Source organism: Mus musculus, chromosome 5 (assembly GCF_000001635.26).
Source record: "Mus musculus strain C57BL/6J chromosome 5, GRCm38.p6 C57BL/6J".
Taxonomy (NCBI): domain Eukaryota; kingdom Metazoa; phylum Chordata; class Mammalia; order Rodentia; family Muridae; genus Mus; species Mus musculus.
The window spans coordinates 96,996,807-97,017,995 of NC_000071.6; the positions used below are offsets into that span (position 1 = coordinate 96,996,807).

A 21,189-nucleotide genomic window follows, 5' to 3' on the forward strand; every position below is an offset into this window, starting at 1 on the left:
TGCCGGCCTGGACTAAGGATCTGACCCTAACCTACTTTTTCAGAATGGCTGAAAGCGAGTAACTAAGACTTTTGATGCTCCAGGCCACAAGCCAGCTGTGTGACCTTGGGCGACAGGGTTACGTCTTCTCCAGCCAATGGCGATTAATGATATTTAAAAATCTTAATATCTTTTTCTGAACACAATCGCACGGCTCCGACATTGTACACACAGAGCTTTTAAAGCTCTCCCAAGTAATTCTTAAACCGCAGAACGCTTCTGAGAGCAAACATCCGGTACAGTGCGAGGACACCTGGGCTTCGCAAGTCGCCCCGTGGGAACCTGCGAGCTTCGCGCTGCTCCTCCGCCCACGCTCCGGGGAGCCCTGGAAAACCGATCCTCTCGGGATAGAGTCTGGAAAACTGGCTGAGACTCGAAGCCGGCAGCTTCCGAGAGTGGGTCACGCTGCTGGCGGCATTTAAGGACTCCAGAGCGGCACACACAATTCCAACCCGAGTAGCCCCACCGATCCGCGTGGGTTCCACCTCCTTGATAACCCGGACCCCGGACTTCACCCCTAGCCCCAGCCCCCACGTCGATGTGCCCGTTCCTCCTCCACGTGACACGGGCCGGAACCGTCACTTCCGGCGGCGGGGACAGCGCGCTTGCGCGCGGGGCTCGGCGCCCGGCTCTGCAAGCGGTTGGCACCGGCGCCGCGCCCCCCAACAGCCGCAAGGGGCGGGCGGCATCGGTGTGAGCCGGGCCGGGCCGAGCTGCGGTCTCCAGGGCACGCAGGCCGCCGGGCCTAGCGCCACGCCCCCCTCGGCCGGCCCCTCCCTCTTCCCGGGCAGCTCGCGCCCCGCGCGCCAGGCTCCGCCCCGGCCCCGCCCCGGCCCCGCCCTCCCCGCTGGCTCTGCGGGCGCCGGGCAGCTGCAGCGGGCGGCCAGGGCTGCGCGCTCGGGACGCGCGGAATGTGAGGCGCGGCGAGCCGCTGCGCACCGACGCTCGCGCGCGCGAAGGGCGGCGACCCCTCGAAGACGGTCGGCCGCGCCCGGCGCTCCGCTGTGCGACGCGCGGGTCTGGGCTCTCGCCCTCGCGCGCCCTAGTGCCCTCCTGGTGCCCTCCAGCGCGCCGGCGGGACCATGAAGAAGTTCTCTCGGATGCCCAAGTCGGAGGGCAGCGGCGGCGGGGCGGCGGCTGGCGGGGCCGCGGGCGGCGGGCTCGGCGGCGGCTTCGCAAGCTCGTCCATGGGGGTCCGGGTGTTCGCCGTCGGCCGCTACCAGGTCACCCTGGAGGAGTCGCTGGCCGAAGGTACGGGCGCGGCGGGAGGCAGGTGAGGGAGGCCGGGGTGTGGCGGCGGCTGCGGGGCCGGCCCGGCGGCGGCTGGACAGTGGCTCCGGTGTGAAGCCGCTGGCAGCTCCGGTGCGGGCACGATTGCCTGCTTAGGAGTTTGAAATCTTTCTCTGTTCTTCCTGGCGCGAGGAAAGAAATAGAAGACGTCCCAGTAAGTGATGTGGTGTCATGATTGGACCCGTGACTCATTAGGGGGTCAGATGGAGCAGTGCTGGGACACTGTCTGGCCGGTGTCCTGCGTTGCTTTCGGGTCCGAGCCTCCCGGACTTCCAGGGCGGTGGACTCCGCTGGGGTTTGTTTCTGCTAAAAACCAAAACAAAACAGGACTCCCAAACCACTGTATATGGCTATATGTATACAGATAATATGTCTCTCTCTCTCTCTCTCTCTGTGTATGTGTGTGTGTGTTGGCACGGTCTTCCAAGTTCAGTGGCTGCTTAGGGGTGGCGTGTGGGAGTAAACTTGAAGCACGTTTATCTTCGTTGTTTAGAATCTTCACACAAGGTCCCGTTTTTTGTCCTCTCTGTGTCATTTTGTTAGTACTTTAACAGGCAAAGTGGAACAGTTTAACTTTTCCATGTGAGGTTTTGGTGGCTCTTTTATTGTCTGAAGGAGGTTATGACAGCGTGTAAAAGCATAGCTAGGGAAAACAAAGTTTACTCCGTGTTAAAAATATTTCTTGACTTTAGTTTTGTATCTCTGGTGTAATTGGTTTGTAGAAAATACTTTCTGATTTCTTATTGCATGCCTTGACCTCTGAAGTTTTGAATGTGGAATATTAAGAAATATGTTGAAAAAGTCCCTGAGAAATAATCTCTTGTATGTATGTGAGTGACTTAAAAATAAGAATAAGAAAACCAGAGACTGTAGGGAGCCGTCTTGATATTCTGTGTTTGAAAAACAAGGCAGCTCCCATTTGTAGTTTTGAAATTCCATGAACAAAAGGAACCAGCACAAGAAAGAGCTGAGGGCTTCTGTCTATAAAATAAAGGAAAAGCAGACTTACATTATCAGGAGTGTGTGTCTTGATTTTGTAGGCCATTGTTCACATTAACAGCACCGCCCCCCCCTTCTGAACATTGGTGAAGTGGAGGGACGAGATTGCCAGATTTTGAGAAGGGTTTCTGAGTGGTTTTGATAGGTTTGTTCTATTGCAAACTTTGCTAGCTATTGATTCAAGAGGAATTTCAAGTGTGAACTAAGTTGGGTAGGTGTTAGCATCGGTGGCTGTCAACTCACGAGTATACTGTCAGTTGTTCAGTAGTACACTGAAGTGTAGCTTGAATGGTGTTAGCCCTTCTCACTGAGTTTCAGGTCTCTTAGTATTAAGAAAAGTACTAACATTTCATCAGTAGACTGTAAATCTTATAGCCCTCACTCTGTTACTCAGTAACGGAGCATTGATATCACTGTTAGAGTGTTCAGTGTGTGTGTGTGTGTGTGTGTGTGTGTGTGTACGCGTGCATGTGCAAGAGGACACACACATGAAGGTAGGCCCGTCACACCAGACTTGAGACAGTTCTGCTAAAGTTACTAGGCAAGCCTTGACTTTTCCATCCTCCTGCTTCAGCCTTCTAGTGCTGGGCTCGTACGCAGGTTGTTATCAACATGCACGGCTTCCACTGACTTTTGCTTTAAGTGTTTCTGTTTGGTATTCGTGGTGTGTATCCTGTGTGTGTGTATGCCTGTGGGTGCATGCATGTGTATGCCTGTGTACACTTGTGTGCAGAACAACGTTGTCTTCCTCACTTGCTTTCCACCTTAGTTTCTAAGACATTGATTGCACTCAGAGCTAGGCTGGCTAGGCTGGCGAGGTTGGCTAGTCAGTGAGCTCCAGTGATCCACCTGTTCTCTTTTTCTGCTAGCATTGGGGGCCCCCAGAAGAAGGCCACAGTGCTCAGCTTTTACATGGAAATTGGGGATGGGATCTGAATTTAGGTCCTGATAATTGCTTGGCAAGCACTTTACCTTTTGGTTTCTGCCTCATTAAAATTTATTTCATTAATTGCTGGGCGTGGTGGTGTTCTCTTTTAATACCAGGCAAGTGGATCTCTGTGGGTTCAAGGCCAGCCTGGGCTGCATAATAAGTTCTAAGACAGCAGGGCTACAAAGAGAGACCATGTCTCAAAAACAAAGAAAAAAAAAACCCATGAAAATAGGTACTTACTTGGCTTTAATGAGTGATCAGGTGGTAGGTGGAAGCAAAGGTTGAAGGAACTTTTATGAAAGATGGAATTTCCTGTGTTTACACGTTGGCTCCTGGGTCAGGTTTAACTCTAGAAGGCAGGGCCCTAGGCTTCTTTCCGATGAGCTGGGCTTCCCTTTCTAGAGCACACAACTGAAAGACTATTCACTTTAATTTTCAACATTCTGCAGGCTAGGTGAGATGCTAGGCACAAGTCTGGTCCACATATAAATATGATTAATCAATAATTGACAGACTTGCTTGTCATTTGAGGCAAGTGTGTGTGAAGAGGCGTGGCATTCAGCGTGACTGCTTGTCTTTTCAATATACCACTCTCTGTCTTACTCTGTAATTGACTGTGTTCTACAAGTTGGAATGAACACTGGCTTAGCAAATACTGAGTCACTGCTTCCAGGGGAAATGGCAGGGTTAGGTACCACAGAGCCTTGCTTCGCAGCATCCTGGTCGGCTGATTTATATGTGTGCCTATCCTTTGTGTTTAAAGACACCTTGTTTAGTGTCGTGTTAGTGATTTCTTTAGTATATCATATCTCTAGCTGAGGCCAAAATGAAGATTATCTCACAGGTTTTCTTTGTAGGAAAACCAGAACGTCTCTTGCACCTGTGTACTCTAGCTTGTGCCGTGCTCAGGAACCTTTTTAAACACAGAGATCACCAATAAAAAGTAACTGAGAAGCAGATTACACTCTCCGTGGCCGGGAAAGGACCCTTGCTGACGGACAGTAAGAGAGCTAAAGTAGGAACATGCAAGTGAAGAGACTCAGCTTTCCGCCCATTCGTTATATCTGCAAGTGCCAAGAAGTGCCAAGAATAGGGACTTGGGGAGTTTCAGCAAGTTGAAAAACGCGAGAGTGCTGAAATGGTGACCGGCTCTTGTCCTACACACGTGTGCATGGATTTGAGTAGTACCTTAGCTGCTGCAACCAAAGCATGTTCAGGGGCATACTTCTGTGTGCGCTGAACTGTTGGTGCAGTTCTCTCTGTGAAACACTTTATGTCCTGTCCTTCTAGTCAAGCATGTGTATGCTTGAACGTGCTTGGATCTCTCCCCTTCTCCCGCTTTCAGTTTCTACTGAAAGTTTTTAGGACTGATACCATAGCGAGGCATGTTCTTGTGTTTTCTCAAAAAGTGACTCAGTTTCAGGAGTTGAACTAATCCTGACTTAGAGCTTTTAAATGAGGCAGAGTCACCTGCCCGTCTTAGCGTGAAACAACATCCACTTGCCAAGCACATATAACTCAGTGCAGCCTTTCAGCTCTCATTAAGAGGGAGGGCTGGTTTGCTGTCCATCTGTCCATCCCAAAGAAGGGTTTTGATGCTTGTGTAGGGGAGCAGGAAGAATGCTTGTTTGTTCAGTTCTGTTCTTTTGAAACAGGGTCTCCTGTAGCTCTGGCTGGCCCCGACACTCGCAGTGTAGCTGAGTCCCAAAGTGTGAGCGCTTGCCACACACCACACTCAGGAAGTTGGTTCTTGTGGATAGTTATTTTTTCCACCCACATATTTAGTGTAGAGAATGGCCTTAAAGGGGATGTCAGGAGTATAACATGGAAGATGGGCTGAGCCAATCAATCTTGAGGTTCCCTGGGCCGAATAGGCATGGCACTGAGAGCATGGAGACGGTAATTCCTACTGTATGGTTGTGCTGCTCTCAGTAATTGGAGAATTACAGAAGTCTGTGAACATACTGCCTTCTAAGCATTGGCTGTGTGGAGTGAGTGAGTCTAAGCTGAATATTAGCTGCTCCTCATTGTTAATTTTATAGGAAAGTAGTAACATATTGTACACTTAATTTTGCAGTAAAGGCAGTAGTAAATGTTGAGTATTTTAGTGGAAGAAATCATCTTTGGCTACCCAGAGACTTAAGTTAATGTTACCAGGAGAGGACAGGAAGGATAGAAGGAGAGTTTCACAGAAATATCAACGATTGTTGGGTTCCATGTTCGTATTAAGTGTGGCTCATATACAGGTATTCTCTAGCTCAGTAGGCCCTTTAGTGTAATGCAGAAGACACATGTTAAAGAAGTAGAGACCTTTTGGTTAATGTGGTTAAAAGTGAAGAGAAAGCATATGGCCTTAGAGAGAACGGTTGAGTCTAGGGAACGAAGAAGAGCCTTTCAGCACTTTAGCAGAAGCCAAAGGGCAGGAAGGAAGTGTTGGTGAGTGAGCTGTGGAGAGAGGGCTATTGTAAAGTAGGCTGAGAAGGAGCAGGCCCTGTGTGAGGAAGACCTTCAGGAGCTGGAACGTGCTCAGAGAGCAGTGAAACATGGAGATGCTCTTGTTGAGCAGGGTCATGTGGACCGTGATGATGGGTCATGTTGGAGACAGCTCCAAGGTGGTGGTGATGGTGGACCATGGTACGGGGCTTTGCTCAGCAGGCTGAGCTGGGGTTTTATCTAAAACGTAACAGGAAGATAATGAATAATTTTTAAAAGTAACTGATTTTCCTACGGTCATACCGATTGCTAGATAGAAAATGGTTGAGAAATGTGTAAAGTGAAATGACTAAAAATGACATAGTAGAGATTAAAACGTTAGTGTTCAAATGTAAGGGGCCTTGGAGGGTCTTTTGAGGAGGGGAGAAGGGTCAACGTGACTTGCTTATACTATACCACTCTTAAACGGAAGTAGCATTTGCTAAGTACAGGACAGATTTGGGGAATGACCGAGGTTCCAGAGGTGTCTGAGAAGACATGCCTAGTGGGACTTGGGTGTGTGGTACCTGATACCCTTGCTGCAACGTCTGGAGCCACACTTTAGACAAGTGTGGAGTTGATGCCTGGAAACCTGGGCTGTTTCAAGAAGGGGCGTGGAGCTGTACTTGCTTGATCTGTTTGTGGGCCTGGCTGTTGCAGCCCTTGGTACTCTTCGACCCTCCTTCACGGTTTCACCCCTGGACTCTGCTCCAGCCTCAGTGTGCTGCTCTGCTTCTTGTGACTCTGTGACTCACATTGGTGTTTGCCTGTCACTTTACTTGGTGTAATCCCTGCTCCGAAGTAATGGTTATGGTAGCTGTTTTCTTCCTCTGGACACCTGTGGCCATTTGCTTTCATCTGTTGTATCACGTTCAGTCTTTTGTTTTGACATGTGATCCTGTTAGCCCTTAAAAACACTAAGATAGTTATTTATTGTTGGTCTCTTACCTCTCCTAGGAGATAGTAAACTTTGGGAAACTAGAAACACACACACACACACACACTCTCTCTCTCTCTCTCTCTCTCTCTCTCTCTCTCTCCCTCTCTATCTTTCCTCCCCTCCCTCCCTCCCTCCCTCCCTCATTTTCTGAGACAGGGTTTATCTGTGTAGACCTAGCTATCCTGGAACTCACTCTGTAGACCAGGCTAGCCTGCCTCTGCCTCCGGAGTGCTGGGGTCAAATGCATCTGGCTAGAAAGAATCTTAATTGCTGCTGTATGTACAAGTTCCTGTACTCTTCCACGGTCATTCAACTGTGATGATGTTTGAGTTTTAAAAGTAAACGTATTTCATTTTATTCATGATTACTGTAGACTTGAGAGTGCTGGTGCATGCCACAGCACCCGTGTAGAGGTCAGAGTGGCTAACTTTTGGGAACTTTTTTTCTCTTTCTTCCATGGGACCTTGAAGACTCAGTTCTTGTGGGCTGGTGCTTTCGTCCACTGAGGGAGCTCACAGCCCTGGATTCTGTTTCAAACCACATGCTTTTAATATAATTGAAGATGTAATTTGCAAGTTGAAAAGTACCAGTGAAGGGCTCTTTATTGGACCATCAAAATCTTTTACTCAGGCCAGGGGACTCTGCATTTTTTTATTATTATTTTTAAACGTTTGTGAGGGCAGGTTAATTCCGAGTGTCATTTCACTGAATTGCTCTAACGTCAAGACCAGCCTGGGGTCTGTGCATAGTCCCCTCATCCTGCCGACATAGCTTGCTTTATTCTGCAGAGGTGGCTTCTGAGAAAGAAAAGCACAGCAAATGAAAGCAGAGAAAGGCACAGCCCGTGCACCTGTGAGAGAGTTTTCTGTGAGTGCAAAGGAGGCGGCGAGGTCTCCAGGATTCCCGGTCCTTGGCTGCTGGCCTCTCGTGCATACCCAGTGCTTATAATTGTTCTTTCTGTGTTGAGTTCGATTCTTTAGAAACATTCCCTCCCTGAAACAGGGATTCAGTGTATGAGAAGACTGAAAATGGGATCATATGCCATTCCCACGGTATGCCAGAGGCCGGTCAGTGTGAGCAGAGCTCAGAGTCAGGCGAAAGCCTATCCTAGCCTTGTGACGGTTTGCTCTCAGAACAGCTGTCGGTTGCCACATTGAATCCGCCTGCATCTTTATCTCAGGCCACCTAGTCTCTAGAACTGTGAGAAATGAATGTTTTGTTTATATCCCAGCTTCTTAAACTGTGGGTCACCACCCCGTGGCTTATGTAACAGTGTGTGTGGGTGTGCGCGGGTGTGAAGAATTTTGGCAACAGTAAAAGGTTTCTGAATGACCAAAGACTAAAAATTAATTGAAAATCAAACGTGTAAGGCCTCCGGGGTGCTCTGGAGGCCTCCTCTGCAGCCTGGGATCTGAGCACAGAGCATGCACACCTTGCCTAGCGCATGCTGGTTTACCATGCAACATCAGCAAACACCGCCTGCAACATCTTGGCTCCGGTGGAGAGTTGGCGTTAGGAGTTGCAGTGCTTTTACTGGACACACTTTTCTGCTTTTCTAGAAACACAGTGCTTTAAGTACAGAAAAACAAAGCGGGAGGGTTTTCCTGTTGCCATCCCTCATATCAAATTAGTTTATATTCGGATTGCATTACATTACATTAGAATGTTTAAAAATTATTATTTGAATTGTTGGTTTGATTTTTATTAAAAAAATTGTTTAATGAATTTTGGCTTGAGTCTACGGCAGACTTTCTGACAATTTCTGAAATGGCCCTAAACTCATGTTTGCCATTTTGTACTGAGCGTCAACAACTATAAAGTGGAAATATCAATCAGTGGACAAACATTGAAAATACTTTGTGTTCTGAAGAATCAAATATTTAGCCAAGATATGATTCCTTGTGTCTAAGCAAATGAGGACACTCACTGCGTTAGTACATACATTTGCTTTTATTTTAATAAATGGGAAGCTGTGTGTGCCAAAGATTCCTTTACATTTCTGTACAATGTGTTGTCACTGAAGCATGATGGGAGTATCTGTTTTGCATACCGAGTACCTTTCTTAGGCAGAAGGGGCTTATGGGTGGACAAAGCTTAAGAAGCCCTGGTTGGTCCATCACCCAGCCTGTGGTATGTTGATCTAATTGGCAGGAGAGACCAAGACATTTCTGTTTTATTTAGCTTGTATTGTTACATTTGACTGGAGTGCAGACACCTGTTGTTGTGTCCCCTGCCCCTTGTTAAAATTGGGTATTGTAGGAGACATTTATTAATACAATTTTTTACTGCAAACCTTTTGTTTGCTCCTGAAACCTGTCTCAACCTATGGCCCCAGGTGTGGCATCTGTTTCTCATGTGATAGCACCTACTCAATTTTTTTCTGTTCCAATAAAAGTTTTTCGTTATTTTAAAATGTAGCCCATTTAGGAGTTGGCTTGTCCTGTGTTACCTCTACATGTTGTACTCACAGTAGACATTCAGTGTGTTTGTGAAAGGTGAATCTTTGACTTCCACATGACCAGAAGACCTAGTAAATGCTACCGTGAGCAGACCCACTCACTGGCATTCAATATGGCTGCCTGTCTCTGCTGGTTTGCAGCTAACAGTTGTTCCCCTGCCCCCTTACTCCTTTCCTTCACACTGCCACTGAGCCCCAGCCCTCAGCCCTGCTTTTATGTTCTTTGGTAGAAACTAAAATAGGAAGGAACTGGAAGACGGTACTTTATAATAGTGTAGGTATAGTATTAACTAGGTGGACAGAGACTCTGCATGAGATTGGGTTTTGAATTTTGGCTTTTTTTTTTTTTTCTGTTTACTTGTCTAGTTAATTTTTGTTTAAGTTTTATTAACGTTTATTTAGGTGTGGCTTTCAAAATGTTCTTGCTTGAGGTCCCTTGACTGGTATTGCTCCACTAAAGGAAGTCATTACATATTAGGAGCTGGGTGGTTCTAACTGGGCCGTGTATAACTCTTCTTTCGGCAGAACCCTTTTGGAGACTGGTCAGTTGCATGTGGCCATCTCTTGGGTGGGTGGGTGGGGGGTAGCACCTAGGCTTAATTGGATGGGTGGCTGAGAGGGTAAGAGATCAGGAGGAAGGGAAACATCTTTTGGGGCTCTCCTCTAGCTTTGGGACTCCACATTGGAATTACTTAGTTCTATCTTATCACCTTAGTAGACCTTGACTTTTCTTTCCGATTAGGACATTTGTAATCTTAGCACCAGGTCAGAGAGAACACCCGTGGTGTATATGGTTTTGTTCATAGCACATAGCACAGCGTCATTAACTTGACATTCTTCCATACTTCACTTCTAAGAGGCAAAAGAGTTCTGACACCCCCTTCCCTGCCTAAATGCTATAGTTACCCGTTTTCCCAGGGGCTTGATGGCTAGACCTTTGTTAGGACTGGCTTGGACTTTTACATTCTTAACTGTCTTCTTGTGAATGGGATTATCAGTAGGCTAGATTTTACTGTTCACTCTGGAATCATTAAGATATTTATACTAAAATCGTTAAGCAAAATAGTGAAATATTTCACAACTGAATCCTGTGAAGTGTTTCCCTAGGAAGCGTGATCTTATGCAGTGACTCACTTTCATTCTGTGACCTGCCTCATAGACTGCTGCTGAATGCTTGTTAGTGTCCTATCCTTGGTGTCAGGAAAGTGATGATACAGATTAACCAGTAGGGTGCGGACTTTTTGTTTTTTGTTTTTTGTTTTCAGAATTAGGGTAAATACATGTGTTGAGCTGTGCATAATCTTTTGATGATGTCTTCTGTGATGACTAACAACTTTATAAGATAGCTAATTGCAGTAATGTGGATATCAAAGTTTTTGTGATACACACACACACACACACACACACACACACACATATGGTCGATTAACATTAGGAGTATAGTAAATTCTGAATCTCATTAGTATAGTGCTATAGTTAATTGATCCAACCTGCCCAGTTAAAATCTTCACAAATAGTCAAGTGGACTGATAAGTATTTGGCATTTAAAAAAAACCTTTTATCAAAATACTACTTATATATTCCAAGTGAAAAACTTCAGAATCTCAACCCAAACGAGTGTTTTTTATTTCTAATCTAGTAAAGGTAGTGCTGTAGTTTCATTTTTGTGCTGACTCTTCATGGGAAGGGTGTAAAGAGAAGAGGGGGAACCTTGGGCTCATGGTATCAGGCAGACCGTCAGACAGCCTGTGGCCCCTGACTTTGTTTCTGGGCTGGGTGAGGTGGAGCCGTTCATCTCAGAGACACAGAAGGGTGTGGGACCTCAGGCACAACTCCAGTGCTCACTTCTTCTGTAGGACATCACCTCCCAAGAACTTGTTGCCTTGTGTGACTATAATTCAGTGTATTAACCCATGGGTGATGTCAGAGCCCATGATTCAGTGATTTCCAGCTGGGTCAAGTCTTCAACATGAGTTCTCTTCTCTTCTCTTCTCTTCTCTTCTCTTCTCTTCTCTTCTCTTCTCTTCTCTTCTCTTCAAAAAGTACTTCTTATTCATACTTGAGCACATTATTATCTTTTTATTATCTTATTTCAATGGTAGGTTTTGAATCTATGCAAGTAACCTAGATACGGTAGCTCATGGGGGCCTAGACTTAAGAGGGTGGTGCAGGAGTATTGCTTAGGATTTTATTATGAGATCCTGTCTTTAAAAGAAAAACAAAACAGAAGACAACCCTCCCAGGTCTGGATTTTCTTTCTCTCTTTTTTTAAGATTTCTTTATTCATGTATTTTGTATATGTGAGTGCTCTGTCTTCAGACACACCAGAAGAGGGAGTCAGAGATTCCATTAAAGATGGCTGTGAGCCACCATGTGGTTGCTGAATTGAACTCAGGGCCTTAATCAGTGCTCTTAACCACTAAGCCATCTCTCCAGGGTTTTATTGTTTTATTTATTTATTTATTTACTAACTATGTATTTGTGATAGTTTGATCCAAAGAAGATGTAGGAAGCACATTTATGAAATTTTTTCGTTGTTCAGAATTGGATTTTTATGAATCTCATGAATTTGTAGAACAAGACACTTTGATGCGTACATGAACAGTTTGTTTGTTTTTGCATCCCAGCACTGCTGTTGCTGGAAAGCTGCAGGCGTCTCAGAAAGTTAATGTTGCCTTGACAGGCGGCCCAAGAGGACAACTTAACAGAGACCTGTCTTAGCCATGGCTTCTGGGACAGCAAGGAGACAGAATAGCAAGAAGCCTGTGCTGCAGCAGAGTGGCTCACCTCGTGCTGCACAGAGCCAGAGAGAAGGGGAGAGCACAGATTGACCTGTAAAAGCACACCCCCATAGGCCTGTCCCTCCCTGCCCTAAAACCTCGGCACCTCTGAATGCTGCTAACAGCGAAGGACTGAGTACGAAACTTAGCCTTTTGGGTGCAGCTCATATTCAGATTGTAAGAGCCATGATGGATGATGTGAAGTCAGGTCTATTGATTTTCACCTTTTGGAAAACTAGAGATAGGATTCGTGTCTGGTGTATAAAATCCGGAATTAACGATAACATATCAGTCTCCCTTTGAAAATGATCTAAACATTGTATTGAATAGAATTAGTATTGTCGAACTGACAGTCTTTAGAGAATGCTAGTGCTCCATCAGATTTTTCATAATTGAACTGCTTATTTAATTTTAGTTCCCTCATTTTTAACTGCGGGAAGGGAAGTAGGTGATGGAGCCCAGAGTCACTGTGCTGGTGTTGGTTAGAGTGTAGCATGCCCTTAGACCTCATGGCTCTACCCTAGCACTTCTTCTAATGTGAATGCCTCGCATAGGCCCTGTGCACATACAGCAGGCCTCTTGATGAAGACGAGGACTTGCTCGTTGGTGTCAGGAGGCTGGAGGACTTTGGTATCTCTGAAAGACAGCTAGAGGCTTTTGTTTTTGGTTTTGGTTTTGGTTTTTCGAGACAGGGTTTCTCTGTATAGCTCTGGCTGTCCTGGAACTCACTCTGTAGACCAGGCTGGCCTCGAACTCAGAAATCCACCTGCCTCTGCTTCCCGAGTGCTGGGATTAAAGGTGTGCGCCACCACACCCGGCCGACAGCTAGAGTTTTTAATGATGGAGGAGTATGGGGGTGCAATGCTCCTAAACATTTTTATCTTGAGTTTCAGAGTTGAAGCTTGTTTATTCTTTTTGAAGATCATCAAATCAGGTGCTACAGCTTTTGGGGCAAGACTGATTAATTTGGAAAGTTTAAAATGAGTTGACTTACAATTCTATTGGTTTAGAGGTCCATAGTGGCAGGGAAGGCGTAGCAGCTAGAGAAGGACGCTGAGAGATCACATCTCAGCTTCCTTAGGAAGCAGGATGGGGGAAGGTAGAGGGAGAAGGGCCCGGTGCATGGAACACAACAGAAAGTAGTGTGAGGCTATAGACTCTCACCCCACTCCCCACCCCGTTAATGTACTTCCTCCAAACAGGCTCCATGACCTGAAATTCCATAACTTTTCCAAACAGCACCAACAGCTAGGAACCAAGGGGTCAAACACATCAGCCTCTGGGGGACAGTTCTCATTCAAACCACCACACCCGGCTTCCGTTGAATTAATCTGTAATTCTTCTGCAGAGAAGTTCTGCCCTACATGAGATAATGTATCCATGCTCTTCACGGTACACCATGTAGAACTACACCAGTTTTGTCAGCTGAACCCAGCAAAGCAGCGCCTAGCAGAGCAGGGTCCGTCCTAAATGGATACCCCTGTCCCTCCCTTCAGCCACCGAGAAGCACTAGTCTGTTTCTAGGAATCTGAGCAGTCTAGACACTTCCTAGAAGTAGAAGCAGATAGCATTTGTCCTTTCATGCCTGGCTTTCTTAGCATCATCTCTTCGGGACTAGTCTCTGGTATAGTTTGCCTCAGAATTTCATTCTTTTTTTGTTGTTTTGTTTTTGTTTTTTTTTTTTGTTTTTTTTGTTTTTTGGTTTTTTTTGTTTGTTTCTTGTTTTGTTCGAGACAGGGTTTCTCTGTATAGCCCTGGCTGTCCTGGAACTCAGGAGACCAGGCTGGCCTCGAACTCAGAAATTCTCCTGCCTCTGCTACCGAGTGCTGGGAATAAAGGCGTGTGCCACCATGCCCGGCAGAATTTTATTCTTTTATCTTTTATCTTTTTTTTTAAAGGCAGGGAGCCAGCTTGCCTAAGCCTCTCAAGTGCTGGGGTCACTGACCTGTGCCTTCAAAACCAGCTCCCCATCCTCTTAAAGTCTGGTGCTGCTCCATGTGTCACATGTCACATTTGGGTGTCTGTTCACCTGTTCATGGACATTTGGGTTGTTTCTACCTTAGGCTGCAATTGCGTGTATATATGTTGAGATGTATATGTGTGTTGTGTATAATATATATTTATATATATACATATATATATATGTGTATGTATATATGTGTGTATATATATATATGTGTGTGTGTGTGTGTGTGTGTGTGTTTGTATGTATGTATGTATATGGTATGCAAGAACACATGCATGAATCCCTAGTTGTACAACTTTTTGTTATCTATTCTGTGCCTAGTTTTCGGAGGCTTCCATTCTGCTTGTCATAGTGTTTGTACTGTTTACAGTCCCAGCAGTGCGCAGTGATCTCAACTTTCCAGCCTCCTCGTCTTTCCAGTACTTGGCCATGTTCTGTGATTTCTGTGAGCGTACCCTAATGATGTGTCGTGGCTTTCATGCACATGTGCCTAACCATTTGTGATTTTGAGCTCCTTCTCATTACCTAACTGGCTATGTGTTTCATATCATTAAATGACATGAGAAATGTGGCTTGCTTTTGCTGTGTAATGGTGAATACATGGTGAATAATTGAGAAAAAGCTTTCAGAATCCTGCCTTACGGAATACCATTTTTATTTGAAGGCATGGCTGACAAACTGATTATGCATTTAGATCTGGGTTCTGGCAACCAGTTCTCTCAAGTGCTGGAGTTGAGTGTCATTTAGGGAAAACAACTGACAGGTGTTATTAATGTTGGAATTTGAACTTTCAAAAAACAATTATAACCCTGGAGAACGTGTATCTGCTATTATAACGTTGACAGCCTCATTACTTTAACGGCTGAGGAGACAGGTGATATTAACAAATGCAATTTAAAAAATTGTATAATGGAACAGCTGTATAGTTTGAGGTGTATTTTCCAACACATCATTTACAAAGCACATGATTAACACATGGATATTAAATATAACAGCACAAAAAGTCAGTGATAAGGTTTCAGATGCCATATTGCAACTGGTCTTTAAGAAACAAATTGTTAGTGTTTTACCTGAGTAGGAAAGAATAACATACATACATACATAGATGTGTGTGTGTGTGTGTGTATATATATATATATATATATACATATATAATTTTCTAAGAAGACTATTAAACATAGTCTTTACCTACATCTATGTGAAACTGAATTTTCATTATATACTTCATGCAGCCAAAATAACATTACAGATTTACATATATAGACCTAGCACTAGTAAGAATCTTTTTCTATTCTGTATGGTAAAGCGGTCCTGGGTTAGGAGCTAGTAGTCATAGGTGTCTGCTGGCTAGTTTGGTCTAATACATATGATATGCATAAACACAAAATTTTAAAGCTTTATTATGAAAAATGTAAAAGATATATATATATTATTTATAAATGTATATTCATATTAAATATATGTATGTGTGTGTGTTGGTGCCTGAGATTGAACTTTGGGTCTCACATATGCTATATGGACTCTGTTTCACATACCTAGTTCCTGATAGTTTTATAATATTGATTATATATTGAAAGAAGATTATTTTATATATGTTCAGTCAAAGGAAATATATTATTAAAATTAATGTTACTAATTGATATTTTAATGTAACTGTCAGAACATGTAAAATTCTATATGGCGTACATTGTGTTAGATCGGTGCTGTTTATGGCTGAGCTAGTGTGTATTGTTGGTTGTATGGACTATACACTTTGCAGCTGATACTGCTTGTTTAGGACTCACAAATACCTGCCTCTGGTTGTTGTTGTTGTTTTGGTTAAAGGATTTTAATAGTTTGTTTCTTTCTTTCTTTATTGATTTATTTGTATGTTCTTAAACTGGCGTGGGACCAAAGAAACCTCCTTTCCTTTATTTAATTCCTTTGGGTAATTTGTTACAGCAACAGACAGGTGACTGACTCAGTCCATTAATTCTAAAAATGACTATTCTACTGTAGGAAAGAAAATGCGGGTAAGAGTAGAGAAAATATCTTATGTGGGCGTGGAGGTAAGTTGAACTGTCTGGCTGCATTCAGGCTCTGAGAGTGAGAGTTGTGAGGAGGGGTTCTGTCTGAGGAGCTGGCTGCTGTAGCTGGGTTAAAGTTTTTAGGACTGTGGCTTGGCTGCTCCAGCCTTTGATACAGTGTTTCTCAAACCCAACGCTCTACAGCCAACCTGGGCTTGTTAAACTGCTGCTCCCTCATGGGGCCTGCGCTCCTAGCAAGGGTGAGGTGATGACACTGCTTCTACTGTCACAGACCGCCTTGTCCTGTGAATCCACGAGAGCTACCGTGAATACCCACTTTGTTATGGCAGGAACCATCAGTAGACAGACACTGTGCAGAACTCAGAGACCTCTGCCTGCCTCTTGTTTCTGATTGTTCCTGTTGTGTGGAACCATAACCAGCAACTCCCAGCAGCTCAGTCTTCAGGTTCATCTAGGTCTTTAATCTCAAGAACAGTAATTCTGTATTGAGGGAAAGACTTGAGGTCTATAAGGATTCTAGGTGTTTCTTCACTGTTGGGAGTTTGACTGATGTGACATGAATACTGTGTAAATGAGGAAATCGTTGTTCCCATTATTGAGTATTCTTTTCTAGGAATAATCTCTTTTCCTCCTCCCTTCCCCCCTCAGTATGTGTCAGGGGTGGTAGCAGCAGGGTCTCACACTTTAGCCAAGGCTGCCCTGGAACGTAGCATGTAGCTCAGGCTGCTCTTGAGCTCATGCATCTCTTACTCAGGCACTCCAAGTGTGCTGAGATCCCGGGTGTGACTCCAGGTGTGCTGAGATCCCGGGTGTGAGTCCAGGTGTGCTGAGATCCCGGGTGTGGGTCCAGGTGTGCTGAGATCCCGGGTGTGGGTCTAGGTGTGCTGAGATCCTGGGTGTGGGTCCAAGTGTGCTGAGATCCCTGGTGTGAGCCACAGACTCAGTTTGTCTTTCTCCCTTTAAAATTCATTCAGTGAAGTTTTCTTCAGTTAGGTCCTGAAACTCCATAAGCTTAATAGCATATGCTCATATTGTGAATGAAATAACCTTTCATCATTAAAAAAAAAAATCATGTTGATTATTCTGATCTTTGAGATATCATAATTTGCCCTTGGTTGGTTGTGTAGTCTTACTTTAAGGCCTAAGAATCAAAGATAAAATGAAAGTCCCTATGTAGGAATGTCTTGTCTGGATGTTTTTAATGGGCTAGTCTCTCTAAAGGTGACTCATGTTAGTAAAGAAAAATTTTAAGTCACAAAATGTGAAATTATATCACTTGGTGGAAGGAAACAAAGGAAAATGGGGTGCCTTCTAGAAACCCAACCCGTTTCAGTCTCTCAGCTTTGTTGTATGGATTCTTTAATGTCACAGGATGGCTCAGGAAGTAACTTCTAGATTATAGGAATAACTTTGTAAACTTAGTTTTATTTTCTTTGTCACATGTTACCTTCCTATCCTCTCTTAACCCAGTCTCTGGCCACCATTCTTTTTGTCTCTGAATTGGACTCTGATAGGAGTTTCAATAATTGAAACTCTGCTGTACTTGTCTGTCTGTAGTGGGCTTCTTTCACTTGATTGTGTTAAGACACATGGAAGGGTAAAACCTAACAACTATGCCATGGTACTTATGAGAAAGAGCACAAAAGAGTGGACAAAGCAAAGTGCGTGGGCTTTACCAGCGCTAAGTCTTTGTGAAAGCGGATGCCGTGCTTGCCGGGAAGGAAGGTAGGAGGATCAGGGGCTGAAGGCCGCTCCGGCTACATAGACACTGCTTCAGACTCATAGAGATCCACCTCTTCCTTCTGTCCGAGTGCTGGCATTAAAGGTGTGTGCCACCTCACAGGTTATGGGAATAGTTTATAAATGTCGTAGTCGTAGACACCTGCACCAGTGAAAATGACTTGCTTTGTTTCCTTTCTTGATTACTTTCTATGTCATAAAATAAGTTGTTTGATTCTGGAAAGAATTTGCAAAAGCTGACCATGTTCCTTCCCAAGGGTGACTAAACCTGCTACTTAAGAAGTTTTAGGGAAGTCACAGTGAATTCTCTTACCCAGAAACCTTCACAGAATTTCACTGGACTTATTATTTAAAAGCATATGTGACTAATTGGTCTTTTAGGTAAAATGCCTGCCTTAAGCCAACCACACATCGTTAAGATCCATGCCGCTAAGTTGAGTGATAATTTATGCTTGGGTACTCAGTGCTTTGATGACAACGTACTCTGTGCTTGTGACACTGGCTCTGTCCAACATGTTAATTGTTGAATTTTATTTTATTTTAGAAGTACTGGGACTCAAATTCAGCACACACACGTTAGGTAACGAGTGCCCTTCCCAGCTGTTTCCTAGTCCTGTCTGAAAAGTTAACTAACTCTAATCAAACTGTTTCTATAAACTGTGCTCACACAGCTAAGAGATGGCAGTGGTATTATCACGGCTTTATGCTGGAACATTTGCAGAAATCTTCTAGTTGCCTAGAGAATTTCCCCATCCATTGTGACCCCCAGCCCCATCCACCCAGAAGTTGTTCTATTGCTCTTGGCCTTCTGGGGAAGATTGTCAGCCTAGCAGGGTCACACTGTTGCTGCCTGCCTCTCCCAGCAGCTCTCGGATGTTAGAAGCATCTCAGGTGGAGGCGAGCTCTCTTGCTCACCTCTCCTCTCTGTACAGTAGTGTTGTCTGGCTTGAGTGTCCCCTTCTTGCTCCTGTTGTGACAACTGCAGTGAGTCCAGAGCACAGCTCCCCGCTGTGCCTGGAAGACAGCTTTCCTAAGTTATCCTCCACCTTGGCTCCTATGGTCTTCCTGCCCCCTCTCCCACAGTGATCCTAGCCTTGGGATGAAGAGTATGATAACAGATGGTCCAGTTAGGGCTGAGCACTCTGCATTCTCTCATCCTGTGCATGCTGACCTGTTGGGAGTCTCTGCTGATTGCCATTTTCTGAGTGAAGAAACTTCTCGGGTGAGAGATGGGCAAAGCACTGATGTGGGGTTTCAGCCATAAGTTATTACAATACTGTGTCAGCTTATCAGAATGATGATAGCAGATTCTCCACGGCCCATGACCTACCTAGCCACAGGCTCATTAATAGGAATGGGTTCTAGCTTCTGGAGTGGCCTTAAATCCAGTCAGAAAGAGGTTAGTTACTCCCGGAAGATAGCCAAGGCCAAAGGACTGGCGAGAAGCTGGAAATGTGGTGGAAGGAAACAGGGGAAATGGGTATACTTGTTGGATACCTTTCGGAAACCTACCCCATCTTCTTTTCCTCTTTTTTTCTGTGCTGGGCTGGATTCCAGCGCTTTGTACATGGACCTTAACCTTTAAAAGCAGTTGAAGAGACGGTTTAAGGATGGGGAGAAACACGTGGAACGGGAGTGTTGAAAAGGCAGTTGGTTACATATTCCAATCCATTTCTATATGAGCTAGCATCTCCTTTTGAGATTGTGTTTTAATCACAGCGTTTCTCCCTTCTCTTCTCTCCCTCCAGAGCCTCCCATATGCCCCTGCTCACTTCCCTTAAGCCTCATGGCTTCTTTCATCAGTCAGCTCTTTGATTCATCAAAATTCATGATTTAAACGCTGTTGTAACATATTATGCTTATTTGCATAATGTCTGTAGCCATTTATAGTCATCATGATTATCTAAAGAATGGTGCTTTTGTTGTCCCAGGCTGTGCTTCCCTCCAGTGTCTGATGCGCATATAACTATTTTCATTGGGAGAGGTTTTCACGTTGATTGTAATGTTGAATGTGTATTGTTTAATATACAAGTTCTGTCTCAGTATGACTGGCTTTTAACAAAAGAGAACATTTAGCATTTTAAAGAATTTTAAAAGTATTATGTCATTACTACTTATTTTTAGGTATGTGTGGTGTATGCACACTTGTGGAGGCCAGAAAGGGCATTGGGTTTCCTGGGGCTGGAGTTAGAGGCCCCACGCAGGTGCTGGGAACAAACCCTGTTCCTTTGTAAGAATAGGACACTGCTGAGCCATCTCTCCAGCCACAGTGACCGGCTTTTCTATCAAAAGTGCGGCTTGTTTATAAGGCAGAACCCAGGCTGAACATGCCTGTTGGAAGAGTTTGACTAGCTCTACCCAGATGATGCCGGGTTGATCAAACTGGTAAGCCACAAGGATGCTATCCAAGTGGGTTCCAAAATAATCTCTTAGCCAAGTTCCCAAACAGCTCAGCAGTAGTGGCAGACTTTTTGCTTGTTAACCCAGGTCAAACACAGACTTCTTCATTGATGTGTTCCCGTTGTCCATGTTGTTGGAAAGCAGTGATGATGTGGGCTGGGTTTCCATCCCCAGTGGGGAGAGGACACACTGAGTCTGGAATACTAAGCACAGGGACTTGGGAGCAAATGTGCTCCACTCTGCCTGACAGATCTGATAAATAGCAACTAGACAAGCTTTCTTTGTAAGGGAAGAATTCTACAGATTGCTCCTTCGGTTTGAAAGTCTTGTTTGTGTTGAGTAACTCAAGGTAAAGTATTTGAAACACTGTAGCGCGTGCTTTTCTTAGAGCTGACACAGAATGGGTAAATATGTATCTGTTTCCTGAGCCAAGACTTTGGTATCAGGCTTGCAGTGTAACAGATAGAGGCTCTGCTGATGCCTCTGCAGTGTAGCAGATAGAGGCTCTCTGCCGATGCTTTGGCTCCGATTGGGATTTTCCTTGGTATCCTTTTCTGAAGTAATTACAGAAGGCACTGTGTTTCCTTGGCACGCTTGAGATGGTTGAAGTGCCAGTGGAAGCACTGGCGGGTTAGGGCCAGGGCCGTGATAAAAGGGGAGTTAACATATCCTGCTCACTGTGATCTGGTTCTTCTTCCACATTTAAAAAAAAAAAAGTGGATTTTCATTGGGGTGGATGTGAAATTACCACACATCCTGGCTTCCTTGTGGATAGTCAGGGCATATTTTAATGCTTTCTGTATGCTAGCTTTCTTAGTCTATCTTGTATATTTAACTACCTCAGAACTAGGTGACTGGGACGTAGTTGTATGGAAGTTATTTAATGTCAGGTTAGCTCAGTTTCCAGGTATTCTAAATGAGTTTTGCTTCCTGGGATCAAGTCATGTTAATGCTTTGTGTTGGAATGGCTTATACTATGCAGTACAGCTCCAGTTCTGAAGCAGGGCTGGGTATTTAACCCACTGGCTCATCACTTTTTAAAAAAGCATGAGTGCCGCCAGATGGTGGTGACTCACATCTTTAATCCCAGCACTTGGGAGGCAGAGGCAGGAGGATTTCTGAGTTTGAGGCCAGCCTGGTCTACAAA

General features: G+C 44.7%; 1 protein-coding gene across 3 annotated transcripts in view; it reads left to right on the plus strand.

Moving 5' to 3' along the window:
- The first annotated feature begins 865 nt into the window (after nucleotides 1-865).
- Nucleotides 866-21,189, plus strand: part of Bmp2k (BMP2 inducible kinase) — a 93,377-nt gene continuing 73,053 nt past the window's right edge. For 2 of the 3 annotated variants that reach the window (XM_006534788.4, XM_006534789.4), the window contains exon 1: nucleotides 866-1,290. In XM_006534788.4, coding sequence (XP_006534851.1) covers nucleotides 1,122-1,290 — 169 coding nt within the window. In that variant the 5' untranslated portion in view covers nucleotides 866-1,121. The remainder of the gene's footprint in view (nucleotides 1,291-21,189) is intronic. The other variant, NM_080708.1, reaches the window with a different exon arrangement.